The sequence below is a fragment of the Eublepharis macularius genome, chromosome 3 (genome assembly GCF_028583425.1).
Source record: "Eublepharis macularius isolate TG4126 chromosome 3, MPM_Emac_v1.0, whole genome shotgun sequence".
NCBI classification, from domain to species: Eukaryota; Metazoa; Chordata; class Lepidosauria; order Squamata; family Eublepharidae; genus Eublepharis; species Eublepharis macularius.
Window position 1 is genome coordinate 187,145,051 of NC_072792.1, and position 23,596 is coordinate 187,168,646.

General features: G+C 48.1%; 1 protein-coding gene across 3 annotated transcripts in view; it reads left to right on the forward strand.

The window, feature by feature from the left end:
- Positions 1-7,495: 7,495 nt before the first annotated feature.
- Positions 7,496-23,596, forward strand: part of STIM1 (stromal interaction molecule 1) — a 129,101-nt gene continuing 113,000 nt past the window's right edge. For all 3 annotated transcript variants that reach the window (XM_054973337.1, XM_054973335.1, XM_054973338.1), the window contains exons 1-2: positions 7,496-7,583; positions 8,046-9,355. In XM_054973337.1, coding sequence (XP_054829312.1) covers positions 9,247-9,355 — 109 coding nt within the window. In that variant the 5' untranslated portion in view covers positions 7,496-7,583; positions 8,046-9,246. The remainder of the gene's footprint in view (positions 7,584-8,045; positions 9,356-23,596) is intronic.

The window sequence follows — 23,596 nt, forward strand, 5'->3', positions numbered from 1 at the left end:
CGGGCCCCGGGCGGGGCGGGGCGGGGCGTTGCGGGGCGGGAGGAAGGGGGCCGAGCCGGCGGAACCGCCGGCCACTGCCCCAGGCGGAGGAGGAGGAGGAGGAGGCGCAAGCGGGCCAGCCCGAGCAGGAGGCGCAGAGGGGCGCAAGCTCGCCTGCTCAGGGCCTCCGAGCCAGGGGGCCTCGCTGCCTCCCCTTGTGCTGCCGCCCAGCCGGGCTCAAAGCCCCCCTCCATGCCTTGGGACTAGAGAGCTGAGAGGCCCGAGCCACGCCGAGCCTGGGAACCTGGGCAGGTCGCGAGAGGGAGGGCCGGAAGGGTCGCATCCGGGCTTAGTTGGCGGGGCCCCTTCTTACATGCCCGGGGTAATGCCAATCGCACGCCACTTCGGGGTAATTTCCCCCAGTCCAGGCTGGCCAGGAATCCTGGAAGCGTCTTGCCGTCTTCTGGGCATGGAGCGGGGGTTGGAGCGGGGGAGGTAGTTGTGAACGTCTTGCGTCGTGCAGAGGGTTGGACTAGATGACCCTGGAGGTCCCTTCCAACCCTATGAGTCTATGAGGTGCCAACTGACACGGAAATGATGACAGGCATCCTAATCTACACCCCAAAGGCGATGTGTGAACCAGCTTCCAAGGTGAAGATGTCTGGGGCAGCAGTGTCAAAAGGCACACCCAGATGCCACGCACATCTCACTTTCCAAAATACCCCCGCTCGCCTCTGCAAAGCCAAGTGTCTTCCAACCAGTCTACAGCAATCCTGCAGCTTATGGGCATTTGTTTTCAAATGGAACAGGAGGCCTGTGGGAAATTGCATCTCTGTTCCTGCCCAAAGCCAGACCCATGAAGAATGGAGTCAAAAGGAATGTCCAAAGTAGAAGTTCTGAGGCTACTAGATAAATTAAAAAATAATCAGTTCTCAGGTCCAGACTGCACACGCCCAAGAGTTCTTACAGAGCTGAGAAATGAAATGGCTGGTCTTCTAACAGAAGTGTGCAATTTGACATTAGCACCGCTGTGCTGGAAGGCTGGGAAATCCCCAGCCCTGTGATGATTTTAAAAAAGTGATCCAGGGTGATCTGAGAAAAGATAGAACAGTTAGCTCAACGTCTCTTCTGGATAAATTGGTATGGAGTATTATTAAAGCAGAATTTTTGAACTTAGCGAAGAACAAGACTTGCTTGCTCTAGAAGAATCAGCAAAGCTTCAGCCTTACCAACTGCTCAGAACTCTTGAGAGAGCCAGCGAGCATGCAGAGGGGTGGCCCAGTAACAACAACAAACAACAACATTCAATTGATATACCACCTTTCAGAACAACTTAATGCCACACTCAGAGCAGTTTACAAGGTGTGTTATTATTATCCCCACAACAATAATCACCCTGTGAGGCGGGTGGGGCTGAGAGAGCTCTGAGAGAACCGTGACTGACCCAAGGCCACCCAGCTGGCTTCAAGTGGAGGAGTGGGGAATCAAACCTGGTTCTCCAGATTAGAGCCCTGTCGCTCTTAACCGCTATGCCAAACTGGCTCTCCATACTTGGACTTTGCAAAAGTATTCGACAAGGGGCTTCACCAAAGGCTTCAGAGTAAACTTAATGGCCATGGGATTAGATTCCATGCTAGGGATAATTAGGAAATGAACTGAAAATATAGCAAGTCCCTGAGACAAGTCCCCACTTCTCAGTGCCGCCTCATTGGGAATACTGGGTCCAGTTCTGGCACCCCAGAAAAGGCATTGAAGAGCTGGGAAAATGCAGACGAGGCCTGCACCTGCTCTGTGAGGCAAGGCTACGGAGTTTGAGGCTTTTGAATTTACAGAAACGCTGAAGGGATACATGATTTATTTATTTATAGAGAAAAGGGGGGTCAGGAGAGGAAACAGTCCCTCCCCCTCTAAGGAGTTTTAAAAGGAAGTTTTCCAAAGCCGCGTGGCACCGCTGGCCGGAAGGGTGTTCTCAGTCCGTGAGCAGGGTGAGTATTTCTCTTGAGGAGCGTGAATGTCCTCTTTCCCCTGTCAGAGAAGCGGTCTCTTCAAAAGACCTCTCTTTTTTCCCTACAGATGGGTGGCCAGTTTTCACTCTGAACAATCGGTTCTCCAAAACACTGCATCCTTCAGAAAGACAAAGTTCAGTGCGCCCTGCCAAAAGAGAGGCCTTCGGTTTGGAGGGCTGCAAGGTGGAGGCCCGGCAGCTCTATAGGAGGTGTGCTCCAGGGAGGAGAAAGCAGCTATGGAAGGGACGGGCAAGGGGAGGCCCCATCCCTGGCTCAAGATTGCACTCCTGCCAGTAAAGAGAGAGGCAGAGGAGGAGCCCAGCAGGAGATTCGGGTCCACAACAGGGCGATGCGCTTAGGCTAGGCGCTCCCGAAGGAGGCTGCTGCCATCTAGAGGTGAGGAGGGGGGGGCCCTGCCGCCCAGATTAGAGCAATGGCCCCTTTAGAAAAACTGGAAGCCAGCTTCCAGTTGAGACAGCACTTTTCTTCAGGCCCAGCATTCAGCACAATGCTACTGGACTCAAATCTAGCACCATGGAAAACACACCCACACACACCTACCAGGTCATCTCTTCAGTTTCTGATGTTCAGGCTGAAATTCATTTGAGTGGGACACACTGCATAGTAGACGAGGCAGGGACTCAGCTGGGAAGATTATTTATTTACTTGCATTGTTTATAGCCTGTGTTTCTCACTGCAGCTCAAGGCAGATTACACAATGTATGTCAACGCACTCATCATCTGGTCCAGAGGAGTTAGCTGTGTTAGACTGTAGTCGCAAAATAGTAAAGAGTCCAGTAGCACCTTTAAGACTAACCAACTTTATTGTAGCATAAGCTTTCGAGAACCACAGCTCTAACCACAACCAACCACAGCTCTCTTCGTCAGATGCATTGTCAGCTTTCGAGAACCACAGCTCTCTTTATCAGATGCATTGTCAGCTTTCGAGAACCACAGCTGTCTTCGTCAGATGCATTGTCAGCTTTTGAGAACCACAGCTCTCTTCGTCAGATGCATCTGATGATGCATCTGATGAAGAGAGCTGTGGTTCTTGAAAGCTTATGCTACAATAAAGTTGATTAAGTCTTAAAAGGTGCTACTGAACTCTTTACTATCATCATCTGGGATATTCAATAAACAATGCAATAGGGTAAGGATAACAGAAAGGTGTGTTATGCCAATATAGATAAAAGCACATGACAATAATCAATACTAATCAATACTAGGCCAAGCTCTTGTATTCACTAGATGAACTTTATACTTTGCATGAACTGTCTGTGTATTTTTTTCTATGTGTTAGGTAATTCAACAGGTGTGCTTTCATCCTTTGACAGTTAATTAAAATAGTGGACTCTATCGAGATTAATGTTCCTCTATCAGAGATTCAACCAATGGTGATCATTCAACTTAACTTTTCCTGACACTTGTTAGAGATTTGTAGTTTTGTTGTGCAGATCTGAATATGACATAATTTTTCACTAATTGGAAGGCTGTACTATGGAGATTATGAATATTCAGTGAAGTGTCAAACCAATCATTATTTGTTTGTGCTATCATGTGAATAGACCTTAAATATTTGCATATGATGAGGTATAAAGTTTCAAACACAGATAGTATGGCAGGGTACTGATGGAAGAAATCTATTGAGAAAATCTAGGTGAGAACTTATTCTACCTATGTATTTCATAGAAACTTTGAGCATGTTAAACTTAGGATTCATTAAGAAATGTTAGTAAACTTATTTCTTATTGCCTTTCTGTGTTGTATGGTTGTTGTGGGTTTTCCGGGCTGTATTGCCGTGGTCTTGGCATTGTAGTTCCTGACGTTTCGCCAGCAGCTGTGGCTGGCATCTTCAGAGGTGTAGCACCAAAAGACAGAGATCTCGCAGAGATCTCTCAGGTCCCGTAGGTATGAGAGACCGAGGCCAATGCCATGAAGGGCTTTATGTGATGGCCAAAACTTTGAACTGAGTGCCGTAAGTGATGAGCAGCCAATGGAGTGACTGCAGAATAGGCTCAGCCCCTCTTTGCTCAGGGGAGTCAGGTGAACAGGGTTTGTCCAAAGAAGTTTACAAAATTCAGCAAAACTGCAGGTAGAATCTCTCCACCAACCCTGATCTAGCAGCTGAGCTATGAAACTTGGGGCAGGGGTTTGGAATAGAAGCCCCTTCTGGCTTTGCCATGGGCACAAAGCAAAACTAAACAAAAAGGCAACCTCAGTCTAAACCTCAGATGGTTGATGGCCGTCTATAGGCAATAGGCTTGCTTTCACGTTGGCAGTTTTTGGAACTCTTTGACAGACTTTGAACCAAGTTGTATTTCCTTGAAAAAGTTTTGACAATACGGCTTTCTGGCTAGCATCTCATTGGGGTTGATAGCCAGCTGTGTGTTACCCCATAAATGGGTGGGGGGCACACTACAGTAAGCACCTGTGAAAATATAAGAGAAAGAACTGTTCAACAGACTGGAATTTTTCCTGCAACTCTACTTACTGACGGGACCCACAGGAGTGTGGAAACTGGTTAGCTTCAGGGCACCTGAAAAACTAACAGCCCTATTGAATTGTAACTGTGCATATATGTATTTTACGGCCACTATTTATTGTATTTATTGCATATATGGTTACTGATATATTTATTGTATTTATGCATGAGTTATTGTAATGAAGGAATGTTTGTAGTCACTATTTATTTACTCTAAGCACTGAGCACTTATAAATCACACGTCTATATCCTATATGGGCACAAAGTAAGGTGACAATGTCAAAATGTATAAGAAGTAGAAGAGAAGAAGAAGAGAACTTCTGCCCTTGCTAGCAGAGGGATTTGTCTCTAATGTTGCAAGGCCTGATGGAGATCTCATGAGCGCATGAAGCTGCTGGAAAGACGGAAGAGCCTGGGAACTGTTCGGCTAAGAAAAAGAGACAACTAGAAAGATGTTTATAAAGCTGAGAGCAGGAATAAATGGGGAAGTTCTCTCAATGGAAGTAAGCAAGCAATGGGGGAGCACAAGGATCGGTATTGGGACTGGTGTTATTTAATTTGTTCATAAATTATCTGGAATTGGGGGTGAGCCACGTAGTGGCCAGATTTGTAGATGACATACAACTATTCAGGATGGTGGAAAGCTCCAAGAGGGTCTTCACAAATTGGATGAGAGCGCAAAGATGTGGCAAATGAATACAGGCAAGTGTAAGGTGATAATGCGCACTAGAACAAAAAATCCCGACTTCAAGTATCTGCTAAATGCGGTCTGAATGTGCTTCACAAACCTGCTTCGCCCCTGGCGCATTTGCACGGATTTACACTATTACATTGCTTATTGAAATGTCAGTGAAATTGACTGTACTGACTCACACTGTGTAACCTGCCTTCCGTCTCAGAGAGAAAGGTGGACTATGAATGATACCAATCAAGCAACCAACCAATCCATCCATCAGTTGATCAATGTCAGAGACTGCCAGCTTAGATCTCAGATCACTGCATGAGTCCAAGGATGTGCGAATCAAAGCTTTTACGGATAACCTAAGAGTTCAGTACAGAAGAACCTTCTTGATAGGAACGGCTCTCCCCTCCCCTTGTTAAGCGTTAAAGTCTTCAGGCACTACCCACTTTACGACAAAGGCACACTAAGGACACGCCAAAAGACCACTGCTGTAATCCAAAGCTTTATTCATAAATGCCGAGGGTCAAATCAAAAGGACGGGAGCGCCCACTCTCTCCGGCTACTCCTGGCAGGAGAATGGCAACGGGTTTGCCTGGCTAAATTGTCCCGTTTCGCAAGGCTCACAGCTTCATCAAAAGCCACAAATAAATTCATTTATGAATTTATGAATAAAGCTTTGGATTGCAGCAGCGGTCTTTTGGCATGTCCTTAGTTTGCCTTTGTCTTGGAGTTTGGGACCGTTCCCCCTGTCTTTTTGCCTTGTAGTACCCACTTTATTAGTACCCACTCTACTCTTCCCACCCCCTCCACAGAAACTAAGCTCTAAGTTCACATCTAATACGCTGCAGAAAGTAAAATGAAAGTAAACAAAGTTGTTGTTCTGACTAGGCCCACGGATCCTCCTCGTCTCCCTGGTAACTTAGAGCCAAGCTACAAGTGACGCCTGACACAGGTTGGACACTTGTCAGCTTCCCTCAAGTTCTGATGGGAAATGTAGGCATCCTGGTCTTGCAGCTTTAATGGAGAGCCAAGCTGTAAAACCAGGACGCCTACATTTCCCATCAAAACTTGAGGGAAGCTGAACCTGTGTCAGGCGTCACTTGTAGCTTGGCTCATAGATCGCTGCATTGGGCCCACAAGGCTGCATTGGCACTTTTAAAGCAGGGCACAGATCTGGGCTGCAACAGTAACCCCCCCCAATGAACCCCGCAAAGTGTGGCAGGGGCCACCCCCTGACAATCAAGCAGTCTCATGGGAGACGGCGCCATTCTTCGTCCAGAGCAAGCAGCCTTATGCTGCTGCTCTTTTTGCTGACTTTTCCAGGCCCCGCCAGGGTTGCATTTGGTGTCCCTTCTAAATTTCTGCAGCCACTCACTCTCAGGACCTCTTTACAGCCAGGCAGGATGGTACCCTGTACATGGAAAAGTCAGGGCAACAGTGGGGATCCCTGCAAATGCAAGCTAGTGAATCAGGGCTGATGGGGGCTCTGGGCATAAGCACTGGAGTCCAGGAGCGACAAGATTTTCGGAGTGTCAGCTTCCCCCCTCTTTTTTTTTAAAGACCATAATGACGAATCTTTATTGACAAAATACTGACATTGAGATACTTTTTGGAAGTATATAGTGTGTTAGAATTCTAACAAATTAAAATACAAAACACAAAACTATTTGCATTCTGGTAAAAAAAGACATTAAGGAAACCTTTGTCGTTGGTTTTTTTTTAGTAGTTCTGTAATATGGAACATCACCATCAGTGCTTGAAAACGGACCTGGGTTGCAATCCTTGCTATCAAAGAGATCTTCAAGATCCCCGATCCTTCTGGAATTCTGCCTGGAGAAGGTCCCACCAAAGGGAACAAGAGGAGGGGGAAAGCAATAACCGAAGTTTTAGGATGAGGACTAGTTTCTTTAAACGCCTCTTTTTGCAAGCTTTCGAGAATCATCCGACGAAGAGAGCTGTGATTCTCGAAAGCTTATGCTACAGTAAAGTTGGTTAGTCTTAAAGGTGCTACTGGACTGTTTTTTCGAGAATCAGAGCTCCCTTTTTCAGACCATAAGCATAAGCAGCTAGCAAAAACAGGGCGCGGGTTCAACCGGGACTTCTCCCTGACGCCCACTTGCACGCAAGACCGGCCACACGTACAAAGAAACTACACGTGCAAAGAAACTTCGCCGGTGCAACGGCCGTTTAGAACCTCCTGCTGTGCCGCCGTTCGGCCGCTAGAAGCCGCTGTTGGGCAACCCAGCTCTTTGCGCGGGGAGGGGGGATGGCTCTGGCACGCCATTGGCTCTTCCGGAGAGCAGGGGCGTGGCCTCCCGTGCCCCGAAGCCCCGCCCCCGCCTCCTGCCGGGGGCTGCTGAGAGTGCGCGGAAGGAGCGCCGAAGCGCCCGTTTGGCTTGGCCCGGAGAGGCGTCCCGGGGGCCGACAGGAGGCGGTGGGCGAAACCATTGGAGGGAGGGGGGAGGCGCGTGAGGGAAAGACCACCTGGGGAGGACTGAGGGGTGCTGCGTGGGAGAGACCATTGCGGGCGGGGAGGGGGGGCAGGCTGGGAGGTTCCATTTGGAGAGGGGAGGGGAGGCCGGGCCAGACCATTGGAGAGCTGGGCGGGGGGAGGGACAGGGCAGCCATCAGCCGGAGGGGGGCAGATGAGGGAGGGCAGCCTGAGCGGGAATAGTGAGGGGGAGGAAATTAGGTCTGGGCAGCCCCCCAGCACACCTGTGGGCAGGTGAGGCTCTCTCAGAAGATGGGGAGGGGTCCTCCATGGCCCCCTGACAGGCCTCTGCCCCCCCAGTGTGGCTACTGGGGGGGGGCCCTGGCTGAGCCCTGTTGGGCTGCTCAAAGGGGGCTGCAGCTGCAGGGCCTGGACTGATATTCTCTGATTCTCCTCTTTTGACAGTGCCCGGCCTGAAGGAAGAGGACCCCCCCTGGACAGCAAAGGGGGCCGCCTGTCATTTCTTGGAGTGGACGAAGTCCCCCCCCCCCCGCAAGAGGGCCCCCTGCAAGTGGGGCAAAAGGCAAAGTTTGGATTAGGTGCAGGTCGGCGTCCTCCGTATCCACCAACATATCCAGGTGGCGGAGCAAAACCTGGGCAGCAGCTCCGCTTCATTTCTTGCTCCAGAGGAGTTTGGGAGCAGCTAGCCGGGGTCTCTTCAGCAGCTTTCCTTGACCGTTGTTCAGAGCAAGTTTTCTTTCAAGAGTGCCAACGAGGGGGCACCCTAAGGGACGGAGTGTTTTCCTTTTATTGCCACCCGGTTGATGTTTTCTGCCTTCCAGCTGCATCCTGGTAATCCGGATTGCTTGAATTTGCCTAACCTGTGCCTTTCGACAAAGAGAGCCTTGGATTGTATTAAGAGCGGGTGCTTGCTGGACTTCCGGCAGTCAGGCACAAACTGCCGTTGTTTGACATTTGAAAGCTGACAATCAAGCGTTGCGCTAGCTAACGTACACCCCACCCTAAGGCCAAATAGGTAGCGGCGGTGGTGGTGGTGGTGGTGGGAAGAGCCCTTGCGGTGGCATTCTACCCAGTATAATTGGTATCGTTACAGTTTTGCTAAGCGGTTTGGCATCTGCTAGCGATTTCTGGGCTGTGCTCGAGTTCAGCGGCAAGGGAGCTGCAGTATGAGGGACTTGTCTAGTCACGAAAGAGAGAACAACCGAGCGTTTTCCTTGACGGGCTTCCAGTCGGTATCGCATATTGAAAACGGATGCTTTAATGTTTAGGATTTGGACCGCCATTAGAGACAGGGGAAGCTTTGGGAAGCCTGGTTTGTGTGCCTGTGGGGAAATAGAAATAGCTTTTGGAAACTGCTGAGCCTGGGACAAAACTTCAAGCCGTGCCTGGGGAAAGGAAGGGCTCCTTAAAGCCCCTCCGGTCTTTGCTTCTGCAGCTTTGGGTAACGACCCGGCCTCCCACCTGGAACAGCAGACTCTCCCTGCACGGTTTTGGAATATAGACTCAAAGGAGGGAGACAGAAGAGGGAGGCACGTGTCTGCCTGAATCAAGGGTGAGCCAGGCAGTTCGGACTCCTTTCCCTGCTGGGAACTGATGCCGAGGAGGAGCTGACGAAGAAAGAAGGCTCTCCTTTTCGACACTGGCCATGGATGTATGTTTCCGAGCAACTGTGTGGCTCTTCTGTAGCTTCCTTCTCCAGCAAGGACAGGGGGAGAGGCTCCCAGGGACCCACCTGGATGACTCCACAATTGCGGGTAAGTAAAACCTGCGAGGAGTGAGCTGGTATTGCCTCCCAGAGGAGCTTCCCGTGTTAGTCCGTAGTGGCAAAATACTAAAGAGTCCAGTAGCAACTTTAAGACTAATTTATTTATCTATCAATCTATTTATTTATTAGACTTTTAGCCCGCCCTCCCCACAAGCGGGCTCAGGGCGGGTCACAACAAGGATAAAACAGTAAATACAGATATAAATATATTTCCACAATAAAACCAATGAAGTCACATCAACTGCAGTACCCCCCAAATTGCAGCACATTCTGTCCCCCCCACCAAAAAAATACATGCAGAGGAGGGGTTTTTGAGCTGTTCTGATCAGATCTTCTCATGAGAGGGTGTGTGTGTGTGTGTGAAGAAACTATACAACCCCCTCTTAACAGGAGACCGGTAGGGAGGCTTGTCGGGTGGAAACCAGGCAGGCCTCAGCCATACGCCTGGCGGAACATCTGTGTCTTGCAGGCCCGCCGAAAGGATAAAAGATCTTGGCGGGCCCACGTGTCTTCCGACAGAGAGTTGCACCAGGTTGGAGTCAGGCCCGAGAAGGCCCTGGCTCTGGTCGAGGCCAGTCGAGCCTCCCTGGGGCCAGGGACCACCAGTAGATGTTTGTCAGCTGATCTAAGCACTCTCCGGGGTGCGTATGGCGAGAGGCAGTCCTGCAGGTATGCTGGTCCCAGTCCATTAAGGGCTTTATAAGTCAAAACCTTGAACCTGGAATGACATGCATCTGATGAATAGAGAGCTGTGGTTCTCAAAAGCTGGCGATGCTTCTGACGAAGAGAGCTGTGGTTCTCGAAAGCTTATGCTACAATAAAGTTGGTTAGTCTTAAAGGTGCTACTGGTCCCTTTAGTATTGTCTCTTGACAAGGAAGGCCTTGATCTGGTCATCCCTGCTTAATAAAAGTATGAATTGAGCTGCTAGTCTTAGAGGCCTGACTGCTTTCTGAAAAATCCCTCGGACTACTGTATGGTTCTAGTGTACCAGCCTGCAATTATTTACACTCCCGTGGCAGCAGGTTGTGACCTGTTTGCTCATTGCACCCTCCGTTTTCTAGCATGAGAGAAGGCAGGCACTCCCAGGGGCATGGTCTAGTTTCCTTTGCAGGAACTAGGGGGGATAGCGTGCACTTGAAAACCTCATTCATATTAAATGGCTTCTAAGAACGCTACTGTCATTTGAATGTAATATACAATGAATAGGGCAATGAAACAGGATGACAGAATTAGAGACTAGCACTCTAAAAGCACCACACCAAATGGAAATAATAATAATAATAACATTTGATTTATATACCACCCTTCAGGACAACTTAATGTTCACTCAACAGTTTACAGAGTATGTTGTTATTAGCCTCACGATATTAATAAGTCTGGAGGCAGAGAAAGCATTCTGAGTGTCATATGTGATCTTTTATTATCTGGTGAAGTTTTGAATGGTGTCAGAATTGGGGTGATTGGCAAATGTCTCATTGGCAGCTTTGGACCTGTTTGATGGTCTCCGGTTAATCCAAATGGTGTGATGGTGGACGCACACGCAAAGCTGGTCCGTCTGTCACTCGGATGGCTCAGAAAGTGCCTTTGGAGCGTGACTTTCGGTGTACTTCTGAGTCAAAGCTGCAGTTTAGCTCTGAGATCTCTGTCGGATGTAACTGACTTTTTTAAACCAGAAAACCGGATGGATTCCACAGTCTCCGTCTTCCTCATGGGGCGTGGCATTTCGAAAGGTTCGAGGCTGCCCTGGGGCATGAGCTTGATGGCGAGGGTGCCTGACTGCCCTTTTCTGATGTTGAAAGTTCCCATAATTGAGTAGCAGGTCTTTAAAATAGCTGCATGTCAGCGTCACCTTAGCTGACATAACTCTGTCTGGTGGCTTGGCAGGGATGGAGAAAGGACGCGGCCCTGGCCGCTGAGGCTCGTTTTCTTGCTCTCTGGAGTTTCTGGTTGGTGGTGCCTGTTGAGTTTCCAAAGGAACGTGCAGCTGCTTTGATTCCCTGGCAGCAGGAGGCCGGAGTGGTGATGAATTTCTCTGTTTCGGGGGGGGGGGGGGCGGGGCGGGGTGAGGATGTTGCAGCTAAGTACGGCCTGTTGACATGGGCCACTGGCCAGGGAATTGAAGTTCTCAAGAGTGGACTGCCTCAGGGTGTAAAATTTCTGGAAAGTTTGAAGCTACGGGAAATTGGTGATGGAGAGTGCCCTCAAGCCATCGCTGACTTATGGCGACCCCTGGTGGGGTTTTCATGGAAAGAGACTAACAGAGGCGGTTGGCCATTACCTAACTCTGCAGCCCTGGTCTTCGTTGGAGGTCTCCCATCCAATTACTAACCAAGGCCGACCCTGCTTAGCTTCTGAGATCTGACAAGATCAGGCTCACTTGGGCTAACCAGGAAAATATTTTGGATGTTTATATTTTGCTTTTCTTCCCAAAGCTGCTTTCCTCATTCTCCTTACCTCTGTCTCATCCTCACAACAACCCCGTGAGGTAGGCTAGGCTGAGAGCGAGTGACAGGCTGAAGGTCACCTAGGGATTCCAACTTGGGACCTAGTCTAACACTCTGACCGCTTCACCCACACTGGCGCTCAGAGAAAACGGAAAGTTTGAGAAAAAATGCAATATATACACTATTTACTTTCCTATGGCTCCTTTAATAATAACATAAATGTTATGCATATAAACTTGTATAAATTGGTATATACGTGGAATTTAAAGTATGTGTTTGTAGAAGCAAAATGACAAATACACCCAGTATTAGAGGCCTGCAAACTTGTGTTCCCTTAGCACGTCGCTCAAGGGAAAAAATGATAACAATTTCTCAGTGCTTCTCAGAACTACAAACTTTTGCATGCTCTACATCTGAATCAATAAAACCTTGCCTTAAAAAATGCAATTAATTCCTAAAGAAAGAAAATCAAATGAGTGTTTTCAGTATTCCCCCAAATCTTCCATTTTTTCCCCCATCAGTGGGAAAAATTCTCCCCCTAATTTGTCTTTGTTTTTTGGTTGGCACTCAGAGCTCTCGTGGTGATGGCTGTTAGTTTAGGGTTAGCAAATTCATTTTTTTTAAATGTCATTTATAGTCCTCCTTTCTCACTGAGACACAAGGTGGATTCCACAGTGTGAGATTAGTATAGTTGGTATCAAGGACATTTCCATAAACAATGCCATAGGGGAAATAAATACAAGTTTATAAGACATAGCAAATAGCAAGAATCCGATACAGAATTGAAGAAATGCTGAAACAGAGCATAAGCAATTCTAGGGCTGACATTAGACAGCATGAAGCACAGGTAGGTAGCACATAAGAGCACATATTTAAGACAACAGGTAGTACATAAGGCAACATAGAGGTGAAGTCATGGTGCGTAGATTAGTAATGGCTGCTAGCTACGATAGCTGAATGGACCTTCCCTGTGCACTTTGGATGCCAGATGCTGAGAAGAAAATACCGAGAAAAAGCTGCCACAGTCCTGGCAGGCACATTTCTTTCCCAGGTGCATCTACCTGGACACCCTTGGACTCTGAATGCTTGGTGCGTAAAGGCTTTGGCCTGATCCATCATGTTAGGTTCTTAGGCGTTGTTGGGCCCCTTATCAGCGCCAAGACCGGTACTCTAGCATTACATCCTGCGTTATCAGTAGGGAGAGATTAGGAGCACTAGTTATTCATGACGCGATTACATAACAAATCCTAGCCTGGCTCAGTCAGCTACTGGCAGCCGGAGAAATATTTTAGAAGTATCAAGAACGTTAATCGGGCCTGGCTCAGGAATGAGCAGAATGAATGTATTTTTACAGTTTGAAAACACAAAAACACAGTAGGGGGTGGGGGGTGCAGGAGCTTTTGAAGTCCTTATTTACAAACAGAAACCTATAATCTCGGATATTAGAACTATACAGAAGTGTTCTTTGGCCACGGAGCCCAGTTTTTTTCAGTCCCATAAACCTGCGGCAGTCTTTCTGCTCTGCACCACACTTGCATGCTTTGTTCTGAAGGTGGAGCCTTATGGGTTTTTCCTTGCTTGCATTCAGAATTTAGAATCTTTGGCTGCAGAAGTTTATGGGATATGGGGGCCAACAGATAGCTACAGGACTGTGGACTCCTGAGGGAAGGGCGGAGTCCTGCTCTGCGACCGGTGGATTCTCCTGGAATAACCAGCTCAGATTTCTAAATTTGTTATTTATATTTCTTTGATTTTTTTTCCCCTGTGAGAGTTTTAATTTACTGAAAATGGAGATTCTTGTGAATCTAATAAAGCGCTTGGCTTGTGGGGTAGGGAATGTATGTATGATATGCTTACTGTCGCATAAGGATGCTGTAGCGTAGCGGTTAAGAGTCTGGGCTTTTCCAGCAGTAGCCCCTCATTTGTGAAATGCCCTGCTCCTTGAGGTTCACTGGGCGCCTACGTTGCTGTCTGTGGTTTGTTTTTATGGTCTGTGTTTTCATAACACAACAACATTCGATTTATATACCACCCTTCAGGACAACTTAATGCCCGCTCAGAGCGGTTTACAAAGCATGTTATTATTATGCTGGGCAGGGGCTTTTTTGTATGCTGGATTTTCCTGTTGACGTGGTTTGTGCTCCTCCCAATGCCCTGGTGGACTTCTGGAACAGTGGAATGACCCAGGCGGTTGACGTGGTCACTCCCAAGTGCCTTTTCTCTGGTGGTAGAGCCCAAGCGGCCCATGGATTTACTGAGGGTTGTGGACAACGAAAAGACGAGCAACAGGATAGGAAGACTTGGAACAAATCAGATAAGACATGAGCAAGAGCTCATTTTGAAGTGTACTCCAGGGCATTAATGGCGACAAAGAAACAATAGTTGGTTGTTGTGGATTTTCCGGGCTGTATCGCTGTGGTCTTGGCATTGTAGTTCCTGATCTTTCGCCAGCAGCTGTGACTGGCATCTTCAGAGGTGTAGCACCGAAAGATGCCAGTCACAGCTGCTGGTGAAACGACAGGAACTACAATGCCAAGACCACGGCGATACAGCACGGAAAATCCACAACCACCATCGTTCTCCGGCCGTGAAAGCTTTCGACAATATAAGGAAACAATACTTTTTGCCACCATTGCATCTGCACAGGGCAGGCCAGCGGAGCTGCTCCGGGGGGTCAGGGTCCTGCTGGGATCTGGGCTGTCGGAGGAACTGCTCAGTTGGCCCACTGTGAACATTTTGCTCAGCGCTTTACTGATAAAATCTCTTGCATCTGTTCTGACGTGGGCCCTACATGAGCAGTGACGGGGTCAGATGGTGCCAGAGTGCTAGCTTGTCCGGTTACTTGGGATGCCTTTATTTTATTCAGTTGGAAGACAGGGACGGGATCCTTGGAAGTTTGAAGCCTACCTTCTGCTTCTATGACCCTTGCCCTTCCTAGCTTACTAAATCTGCAGGGCGCGGGCGGAGGGCTGGTTGACTGAGTCCGGAAGGTAGTTAATGCCTGCTTGAGAGAGAAGGTAGTCACCCCAACCTTGAAACAGGAGGTCTTAATAACTATCGACCAGTCTCAAATGTTCCATTCTTGACCAAGGAGGTTGGAAGGGTGGTGGCTGGACAACTTCAGGCTTCCCTGGGTGAAGCAAATTTTAGATCCTTTCCAGTCTGGTTTTAGGCCTGGTTATGGAACTGAAACGGCCTTGGTTACCCTGGTGGACGACCTGTGTCAGGAGACGGACAGAGGGACTTGATGCCCCTGGACCTCTTGGAGGTTTTCGATACCATCCATCACGGTATCCTTCTGGACAACCTTTCTGGGCTGGAAGGGGGAGGCAGCCTTCTGTGGTGGTTCCAGTCCCACCTTGATGGTAGGTTTCAGAAGGCGGTGCTGGGGGGTGGCTGCTCAGCCCCTTGGCCTTTGGCCTGTGCAGTCCTGCAAGACTCAGGGCTGTCCTCGATCCCTTTTAACATCTTTTTGACACCGTTTCGGAGTGAATGCGGGCTGATAAACTGAAGCTTAATCCTGATAAAACTGAAGCGCTGTTCAGTTCACTTCAGTTTTATTATTACTATCCAAGATCAAAATTCTGATCGGCGTATATAGTAATGTATAACAAGTACATTAATTCCAAATCTAGACATGTCTAAGGATTGTGTGTGTGTTATGTGCTGTCGCCTCTGACCTATGACAACCCTATGAATGAAAGACCTCCAGAACGTCCTACCATTAACAGACTTGCTCAGATCCTGCAAACTGGAGGACGTGGCTTCTTTTATAGAGTCCAGCCATCTCGTTTTAGGTCTTCCTCTTTTCCTACTGCCTTCCACTTTTCCCAGCATTAGTGACTTTCCCAGAGAATCTTGTCTTCTCATGATGTGACCAAAGTACGATAGCTTTAGTCTTGTCATGTTAGCTTCTATGGAGAATTGAGGCTGGATTTGATCTCGTACCCACTTATTTGTCTTTTTTCGCCATCCATGGTATCTGCAAAACTCCTCCAGCACCCCATTTCAAATGAATCAGTTTTCTTCCTGTCAGCTTTCTTCACTAAGGATTAAATACGACTATATACTAAAATGAATAAAATTGTTAAAATATAGTTAAGATTTCTTAAAAGAAGTTACAATGTTCTGTCTGATTAAACTAGCCAGGGCACAGAATCTTGCTGCCTTGGCAGTGATTTCATTGCAGCCAGGAGCTAGAAGAAGAGCGGAATAAAATTGATTAGATCTGCCTGGGTAGGTGGTGATAATTGGTAAAATGTACTTTGTACGAGTCTCCTGATAATACTGACAGCATAAGATAACATGCTCTATTGTCTCTACCCGTCTGGATTGGCAGAGGCAGATCTGAATTTGCACGCGGGGTATGAGCATATCTCCCCTCCAAATGCGAGAGGCGAGACTGAAGCGCTGTTGGTGAGCAGAAGGTCTGGCCCAGGATTTCAGTCACCAGCCCTTCTGGAGGGGCTAATTTCCCCTTGAAGGAACACGTCTGTAGTTTGCGGCCTTTTCTGGATAGGAAAGATTCATTTACTTATTAACGTTATTTATAGTGTGCCTTTCTCACTCAAGGCGGATGACAGTGAAAGTCAGTACAGTCAGTTTCAAAGACGTTTCGATAAACGATGTAATAGGGTATATACACGCAGCTTTGCAAAGATTTAAAGCCTGCAGGAACCCAATAAAGAGTTGAAGAAATGCTGGAACGGAGCAGAAGCAATTCTAGGGCTGACCTATTAAACAACTTAGGAACTACCCAGTAAGATCATACTTATAGCAAAAGTAGTGAAGTCTATAGTCTGCCATAGTTACAGCAATAGTAGTAACCCTTTACCTTTACTGATGTATCTCTCTTTTTTTGTAGAACAACTTTTAGTATTAAATGATAGTACAACTTACAGGAAAAGAATATAAAAAGAAAAAAGAGATATACAGGTGAAAAAAGAAACTAAACAAAGGTATTATTTAGGTGCTGGTTTTAATAGCTTTTAGGATGAGGTTTTTAATGGATATGTTTTGTTAGCCCCTTGGCAAAAAGGTGGGGTAAAAACGTTGTAAATAAATAAATAAAATTTAATATCTGTTAATGTTTTTTTATTTTGTAAGCTGCCTCAGACAAGTTCCTGGAGAAGCCGTATTAAAATTTTCAAAATACATAATGGATATATTTGCAATTTTTCTTCTGGAAAATTATTTATACTTTTAAAATTCCATTAGTATGGCAAGTAGTTTTATATACTAAAGTTATAAATGGTGCCATTTATGTTGTTAAATCAAGTCAAAGAAGTTTAGATCCTATCGGAAAGTTAAGTATTGCCTGCATTTTAATTTCCCCTCACATTTCCATGGCTTTTCCAAAAGAAAAAAATCCTGGGGGGAAACCGTCCCCCCCCCCCCGCCCCGGGGCTTCAGAATTTCTGGAACTTTCTAGGAGAGTACCATGTATGCCACGTCAAGGTCCTCGGAGGAGGGATGTAGTAAAAATGTACTAGAAACTGAGAATGGTTGCTGACTCACTAAACTTTTATTCCCCCCTGTCCCCAGTGTCAGCAGCTCTTGGTTTATGGTTCAGAAAGGTACGGCTTTAATGGGACAGTGAGAGATTTCAGCTCTTGCTTGGTGGGGGATCCCTTACGAACGTTGGCAGCTGGCTATGAACCTGTTTCCTTCAACTGTGATACTCTACCCACTGAACCAATTATCTACTCTTGCTGTTCAGCAGATCAAATATTTATCTAGGCTCTTTTGAAATAAAGACATGTGGCCTCTTCTGGCCTCTTGTATTTCTCTTCTTCCAGTTCATAGATGACTCCCCCCCCCTTTTTTTTTAGCCTCAATGTCCTCCCTGGCCCCAACTCTCGCTGCTTTCTCTGCAGAGGCGAGAAACATTGCTGTGGGCACCGCCTGGTTGCTCTCCCCTGCTAGCCAGCGTGTCTCGAAGGTCTGTGCTCGTCCTTTCTAAATAACCCTTTCCCGAGAGCTCTTGATCTTTTGTTGTGCTCCGGAGGTGTTTCTGCGTTGCTAGTAAACCCTGGTGCCAAGAAGTAAACACAGGTGAGGCTGGGCCGGGCACTGGGACAAAGAGGCATTTCCTTTGACTTAAGCTGCTCGGAGGGATCCAGGGAGATCCGGTGTTGAAGGCTTTAGAAGAACGTTTTTTTGTCTGTCCTGTCCCCACATTCTTGATGTTCAGGGAGGGTTACAATCCACTTTGCTTCCTGAAGAAGGGTTCTTTTCCGGATGTTGGTGTTAATATCACAAACCCTCACCCTCGGCCAGCGGAAGTCTGCCTGCATAAACAGTGTTGTGCGGTTGTGTTGTGTTGTTGTTGTTGTTGTCAATGTTATTTATAGTCTGCCTTTCTCAGCGATGGTAGGTGCGAGACTTCTCATTTTGGTGGATCGCTTAACCCCGTGGTTCTTAACAGGGGAGGGGGCATTCAGAACGCACAGGGGCAAATGCGAGGCATTTGGGAGTCTAGGCAGCCCCTTCTCCCCCATGGCAGTGGCTTCTGACGTTATGGGTTTTTTTCTGTCCTGTTCACCCTGCCCTGAGCATTAAATCCCAGGCTGTCTATTCCTCCCCTCCTCCTAGTCACTTAAAAAATGGCACAAAGCAAATAGGTGTCAACCTAGTATGAAGGAGTTGGCTGTCAGCCCTCAGGCTCCAGGCTCTCATGGACTGTTTGCCTTAAACCTGTGTATTGCACGCCTCTATCACAACGACTTCTGTGCGGTTGAAGTGCCTTGTCTGGAGTGCTGCCTACATCTTAATTTTTTCTTGGGTTTCGGGCGCCATTCATTGATGACACCACCTACTTGGAGCATGGGGCTGGGGTTCAGGGTTAAGAACCACTGGCTTTACAATCTCCCTACTTCCACTTGCCCCACCCCTGCCATGTTGATATCTGGCTTCATAGCTGGAGCATTCCCCCCCCCACCCCGAGTCTCCTCCCCACCCTAAATATTTTCATTATTGGATAACTTGGTTTGGGAACGACACATTTGTATGTTTTTTGCAATGTGCCGTTCTGTGCATAGTCTCCGGAACTGCCTTGGGAGTTTTTATGTGCTGAAAACATGGACTATCAGATTATTTATTGATAAGTCTGTGAAAACATAGACTTATCAATAAATAAGAAGGGCCCTGCTGGAGAAGAGCTGCGGTCCACAGAGTCCATCAGCCAGCCACGTGACCCCCGGGAAGCCTGCAAACCAGCCAGCAGAGCCTGAAGACAATGTCCTTCCCTGCTTGGTTGCTGCAGCAGCTGTGGTCCAGAGGTAGACTGCCTCTGAACACGGATCCAGAGGAGTAGCCGTGTTAATTGCAAAATAGTCATTGCAAAATAATCAAGAGTCCAGTAGCACCTTTAAGACTAACCATTTTTATTGTAGCATAAGCTTTCGAGAACCACAGCTCTCGAGAACCACAGCTCGATTACTGTAACGCGCTCTACGCTGGGCTTCCCATGGGCCTGATCCGGCGGTTACAGCTGGTACAGAATGCAGCAGCGCGGGTCATTGCTGGAGCACCGGTGTGGGAGCATATTACACCGGTGCTACGCCAGCTGCATTGGCTGCCAGTGGAGTACCGAATCAGGTTCAAGGTTTTGGTGTTAACCTACAAAGCCCTACGCGGACTGGGACCGACGTATCTGAGGGACCGTCTCTCACCATATGAGCCCCGGAGGACTCTCCGCTCTGGCGGAAAACATCTTTTAAGTGTCCCTGGCCCTAGGGAGGCCCGCCTGGCGTCGACCAGGGCCAGGGCCTTTTCAGTCCTGGCCCCGACCTGGTGGAATGCTCTGTCTTGCGAGACAAGGGCCCGGCAAGATTTGCTTGCATTTCGCCGGGCCTGTAAGACAGAGCTATTCCGCCAGGCATATGGCTAACGCCGGGCAGTGCCCGTCCCCCCCCCCCGTGAAGGGGGGGTTAAACCATCACCCCTATGCAAACACAGAGGCATGTATGAACCACTGGGCAGCATGAATTGTTATATTTAATGTTTTTAAATGTTTTTAAATGTATTATTTAATGTTTTTAAATGTTTTTAAACATGTTTGTATTTGTTATCCGCCCTGAGCCTGCGAAAGCAGGGAGGGCGGAATATAAATATAATAAATTAAATTAAATTAAATTAATTCGTCAGATGCAACTTTATTGTAGCATAAGCTTTCGAGAACCACAGCTCTCTTCGTCAGATGCAACCTGACGGTTGCATCTGACGAAGAGAGCTGTGGTTCTCGAAAGCTTATGCTACAATAAAGTTGGTTAGTCTTAAAGGCGCTACTGGACTCTTTACTATTCTGAACACAGAGGTTCCATTTAGACATCACGGCAAATAGCTTTGGTTGACGTGTCCCCTTTTACAGCCATCTCCGCTGTTGGCCACCACGTCTCAAGAGTGAGCTTTCGGTGACTGTCCGGAGTCCTTGCCAAGAGTGCTGGGCGAAGCACAAATTGCTTGGATGGGGATCTACCGGGGAGGGGCTGCTTCTTAAGCAACAGGGCAAACTCAGGATCTCTTGATACAGGTCAAGGGATGCTGAGCAAGCCCATATCGGCGAATGGGCTTGCTCACCTTCCTCTCCTCAACGCCAGCTCTTGGCCGCTCGGCTGAACAGTCTTGGCTGGCGCGTCGGTAGCTCCGGCTGTCCCTGGTGTAGCAGAGCTCACTCTTTGATGGCTCCAGTTCACGTTCCTGAGCTTGTGTTGCAACAGTACAGAAGGAAAGGGTTCCAACAGAATCGGGGCTGGGGGTACTCAAGAAATGTTGCGTCTCCCTCCTCCCCATCGTGCACTGGCTGTTGCAGCTTTCTCAAAAGGTGATGCCTAGGAACTTTGTTTATTTTTGTTCTGAGGTTGCGTGGCTTCTGGGTTGTGGCAGAGCAGCACACCCTGAGGGCCTGGACTAGACCCCTTCCCTTCTCAAGCCGAGCCCAGTGTTCCTGCTGCTCGGGGCATTCTGTCCCTGTTGGGACGCCCCTTTGAGGGGGGGGGAAAACCTGGAGGCCTTGTAGCTGGGAGGAACTTGCGGGAGAGACGGGTTTCCTGCCCACTGTTTGAAGTCCAAAGGCATCCGCCTGAGGAGCTGTCAGCAAATGGCTCTGGACTCCCCCTGGCTTCCCTGCTTCCAGCCCCACAAACTATCAACAGGCCAAGCTGTTAGATGGCTTTTGCTAGATGGAAAGGAGATCCCGTCCCTTCCTTGGCAGGCTTGGAAGCTGGAGGGGGGAAGTTTAATGCCCTCCGTATTGCAAGCGTTCTTTTTGTGTCCGTTTTTACTCTTTTAAAATTTTGCATGCCACTTTATTGAAAACCGTAATCGCCTATATATAGCTTCGTGGAAGGAGATGTGAAGCCGTTGCAGTAGTAAAGCCCCCACCCCCACCCCTTGCTAAGGCATGGAGATTTAACCCCCAGCAGTTTAATGGTGCAGCCATATATGCAGAATTAAACTCTAGTTTCGGTGGGCTAGTAACTCTCTACATTCGCTTTAGACTGCCGTCTTTTTAGAACGCTTTTACTTTTTGCTCCGGATGTCCACCTCGGTTGCAGAACTCGTGTGCTTGTGAAACTTGCAGATGAATTTTCAGCAACTGAATCCAGTTCCATTAATCCCCTTTTCCGCACACACACACACACACACACACACACACACACACACACACACACACACACACACACACACACACACACTCTCTCTCTCTCTCTCTCTCTCTCTCTCTCCTCTCTCTCTCTCTCTCTCCCTCCCTGCCCCGCCCCGCCCCGCCCCGCCCTGCCCCGCCCTGCCCTGCCCTGCCAGCTTGCAGTCTCATTTTCGGTTTTTGTTTATTGCTTTGTAGTGCAAAATTGACAAAGCATTAAAACTTGTGGTTTGTGTAAAAACAGATGATTCTCAGCTGTGCCAACTGTTTCTTATTTACATGCTCAGTTGAGTTGGATGTTTTCACATCACCTGGGCTGGCGTGAAGTTTCTAGTCTGGGTCCGTGTTTTCTCAATTCTTGTTTCTAAATTGGGGTTTGGATTTATTGGCCCTGGCAGCCCCTTCCTGTTTGATCTACTGCGGCTCTCAGGAGAGGGCTTTTTGGCTCATATACCTGAAGGAATCCCAGAATGACCCCCTGGTGTGTTGGACTGAAGTTTTGCCCCTTCGTATAGTGTATCCCCCTGCCAAGCTTGCTCCTTTGGGCTGCCTAGGAAGGGCCTGTGGGAACTCCAGGGAAGAGCAAGTTCATATTCTGAAATCTGAATAACATTTTGGTGTGATGTCACATGTCTGTGAACCTGGGCAGATCATGAGGGGGAGGGCAGGAAGGGCCACATCAGTGCTTAGTTCTCGTGGCCCCTTCTTACATGCCCAGGGTAATGCCGATCGCCACCTTGGGGTCAGGTAGCAATTTTCCCCAGGCCAGTTTGGCTAGGGATCCGGGAGGTGTTTTGCCATCTTCTGGGCATGGAGCAGGGGGCACTGGGTGTGTGTGTGTGGGGGGGGGAGGTATTTGTGAATTTCCTGCATTGAGCAGGGGGTGGGCTAGATGACCCTGAGGGGTCCCATCCAGCCCTATGATTCTATAATTCTATGCTTGGTATATACCTGGCCTTAACGTTTCCCACTTTGCTTTCTCGGGTTTTAGTGAGAACATCTTGCATTGCGTGGCTGTTGCAGATTGGAGAAATATGTTTGGGCCAGTGTTCTGGCAACTGAATGGTGACCTGAGATTTTCAGGGCAGCGTTGCGAGTGGAGGCATTGCTCACATTATGGCCTGTTTTTGGATATTTTCCCAAACAAGCCACATAGATTTTCAATCCCAGTGTAACATTTTCCACAGCAGTATGCCTTTTCTACAGGAATAATTCCAAAACCGCTCTCATCAAGTTTCTGCAGAATTTGCAACTTTTTTGTCAAGTTGAGATACGAAAACGAGAACATGAAGGTCACGAGCAAGAAGACGTTACCAGCAGAGGGGCTGGCTGCGTAGTTTTAGGGGACATTTTCAGGATCAGAGAAATCATACCTGCTCCAGGAGTTGGCACCAAAATGTCATGACAGAGGAGACTGGGGCAGTTCTGGGTCGGATCCTGCTCTCCAGCATTGGCCCTGACTGATTGTGGGTTGCATGCAGACTAAATTGGCAGTCGACTTGGATTTCTCCTTCCTTTTGCAGCCCCCCCCCCCCGGTGTTATTCTTAAGGTTCCCCTGGCCCCCGGGAACAGCATTTTGTTTGGATCAGTGGACTGAATTGGGATGGGGGAGGCAGGGAAGTGCCGTTCTGCCTTCGGGGAATTTAGTCTGAATCTAACCCAGTTTCTCTCTCAGGGTCTCAGGTAGATGGAGGTGCTTTCCAGCCCTGCTTTCCAGGGTCCTGTTAGACGGAGATTGAGCCTAGGCATAATTTCTGCATGCTGCAGCTGAAAACTTGGATTTCATAGCAATTTGACATGGTTAACTACTTCCTCCTCCTCAAACTCAGTGATGTTGTGAGGAGTGAATCTGACCCTTCGCAAGCACTTTCTGCCTGGATTGTGGGTGGAAAAGCAACAAGTAGGAAAATTTGTGTGGTCTGTGTTAGAATAAGAGAGAAGCGGCTTTGCTTGTTTTCCTCTCAAGTTAAGCTTTGTGCTGCAGGAGAGACCAAATGTATTGTGTGTGTGTGTGTGTTTAAAAAAACAACACAGTTGGATTGATTATATTGTGGGTCTGAATCATAACTTGGCAAAATAGATCCAGAGGAGTTAGCTGTGTTAGTCTGCAGTTGCAAAATAGTAAAGAGTCCCGTAGC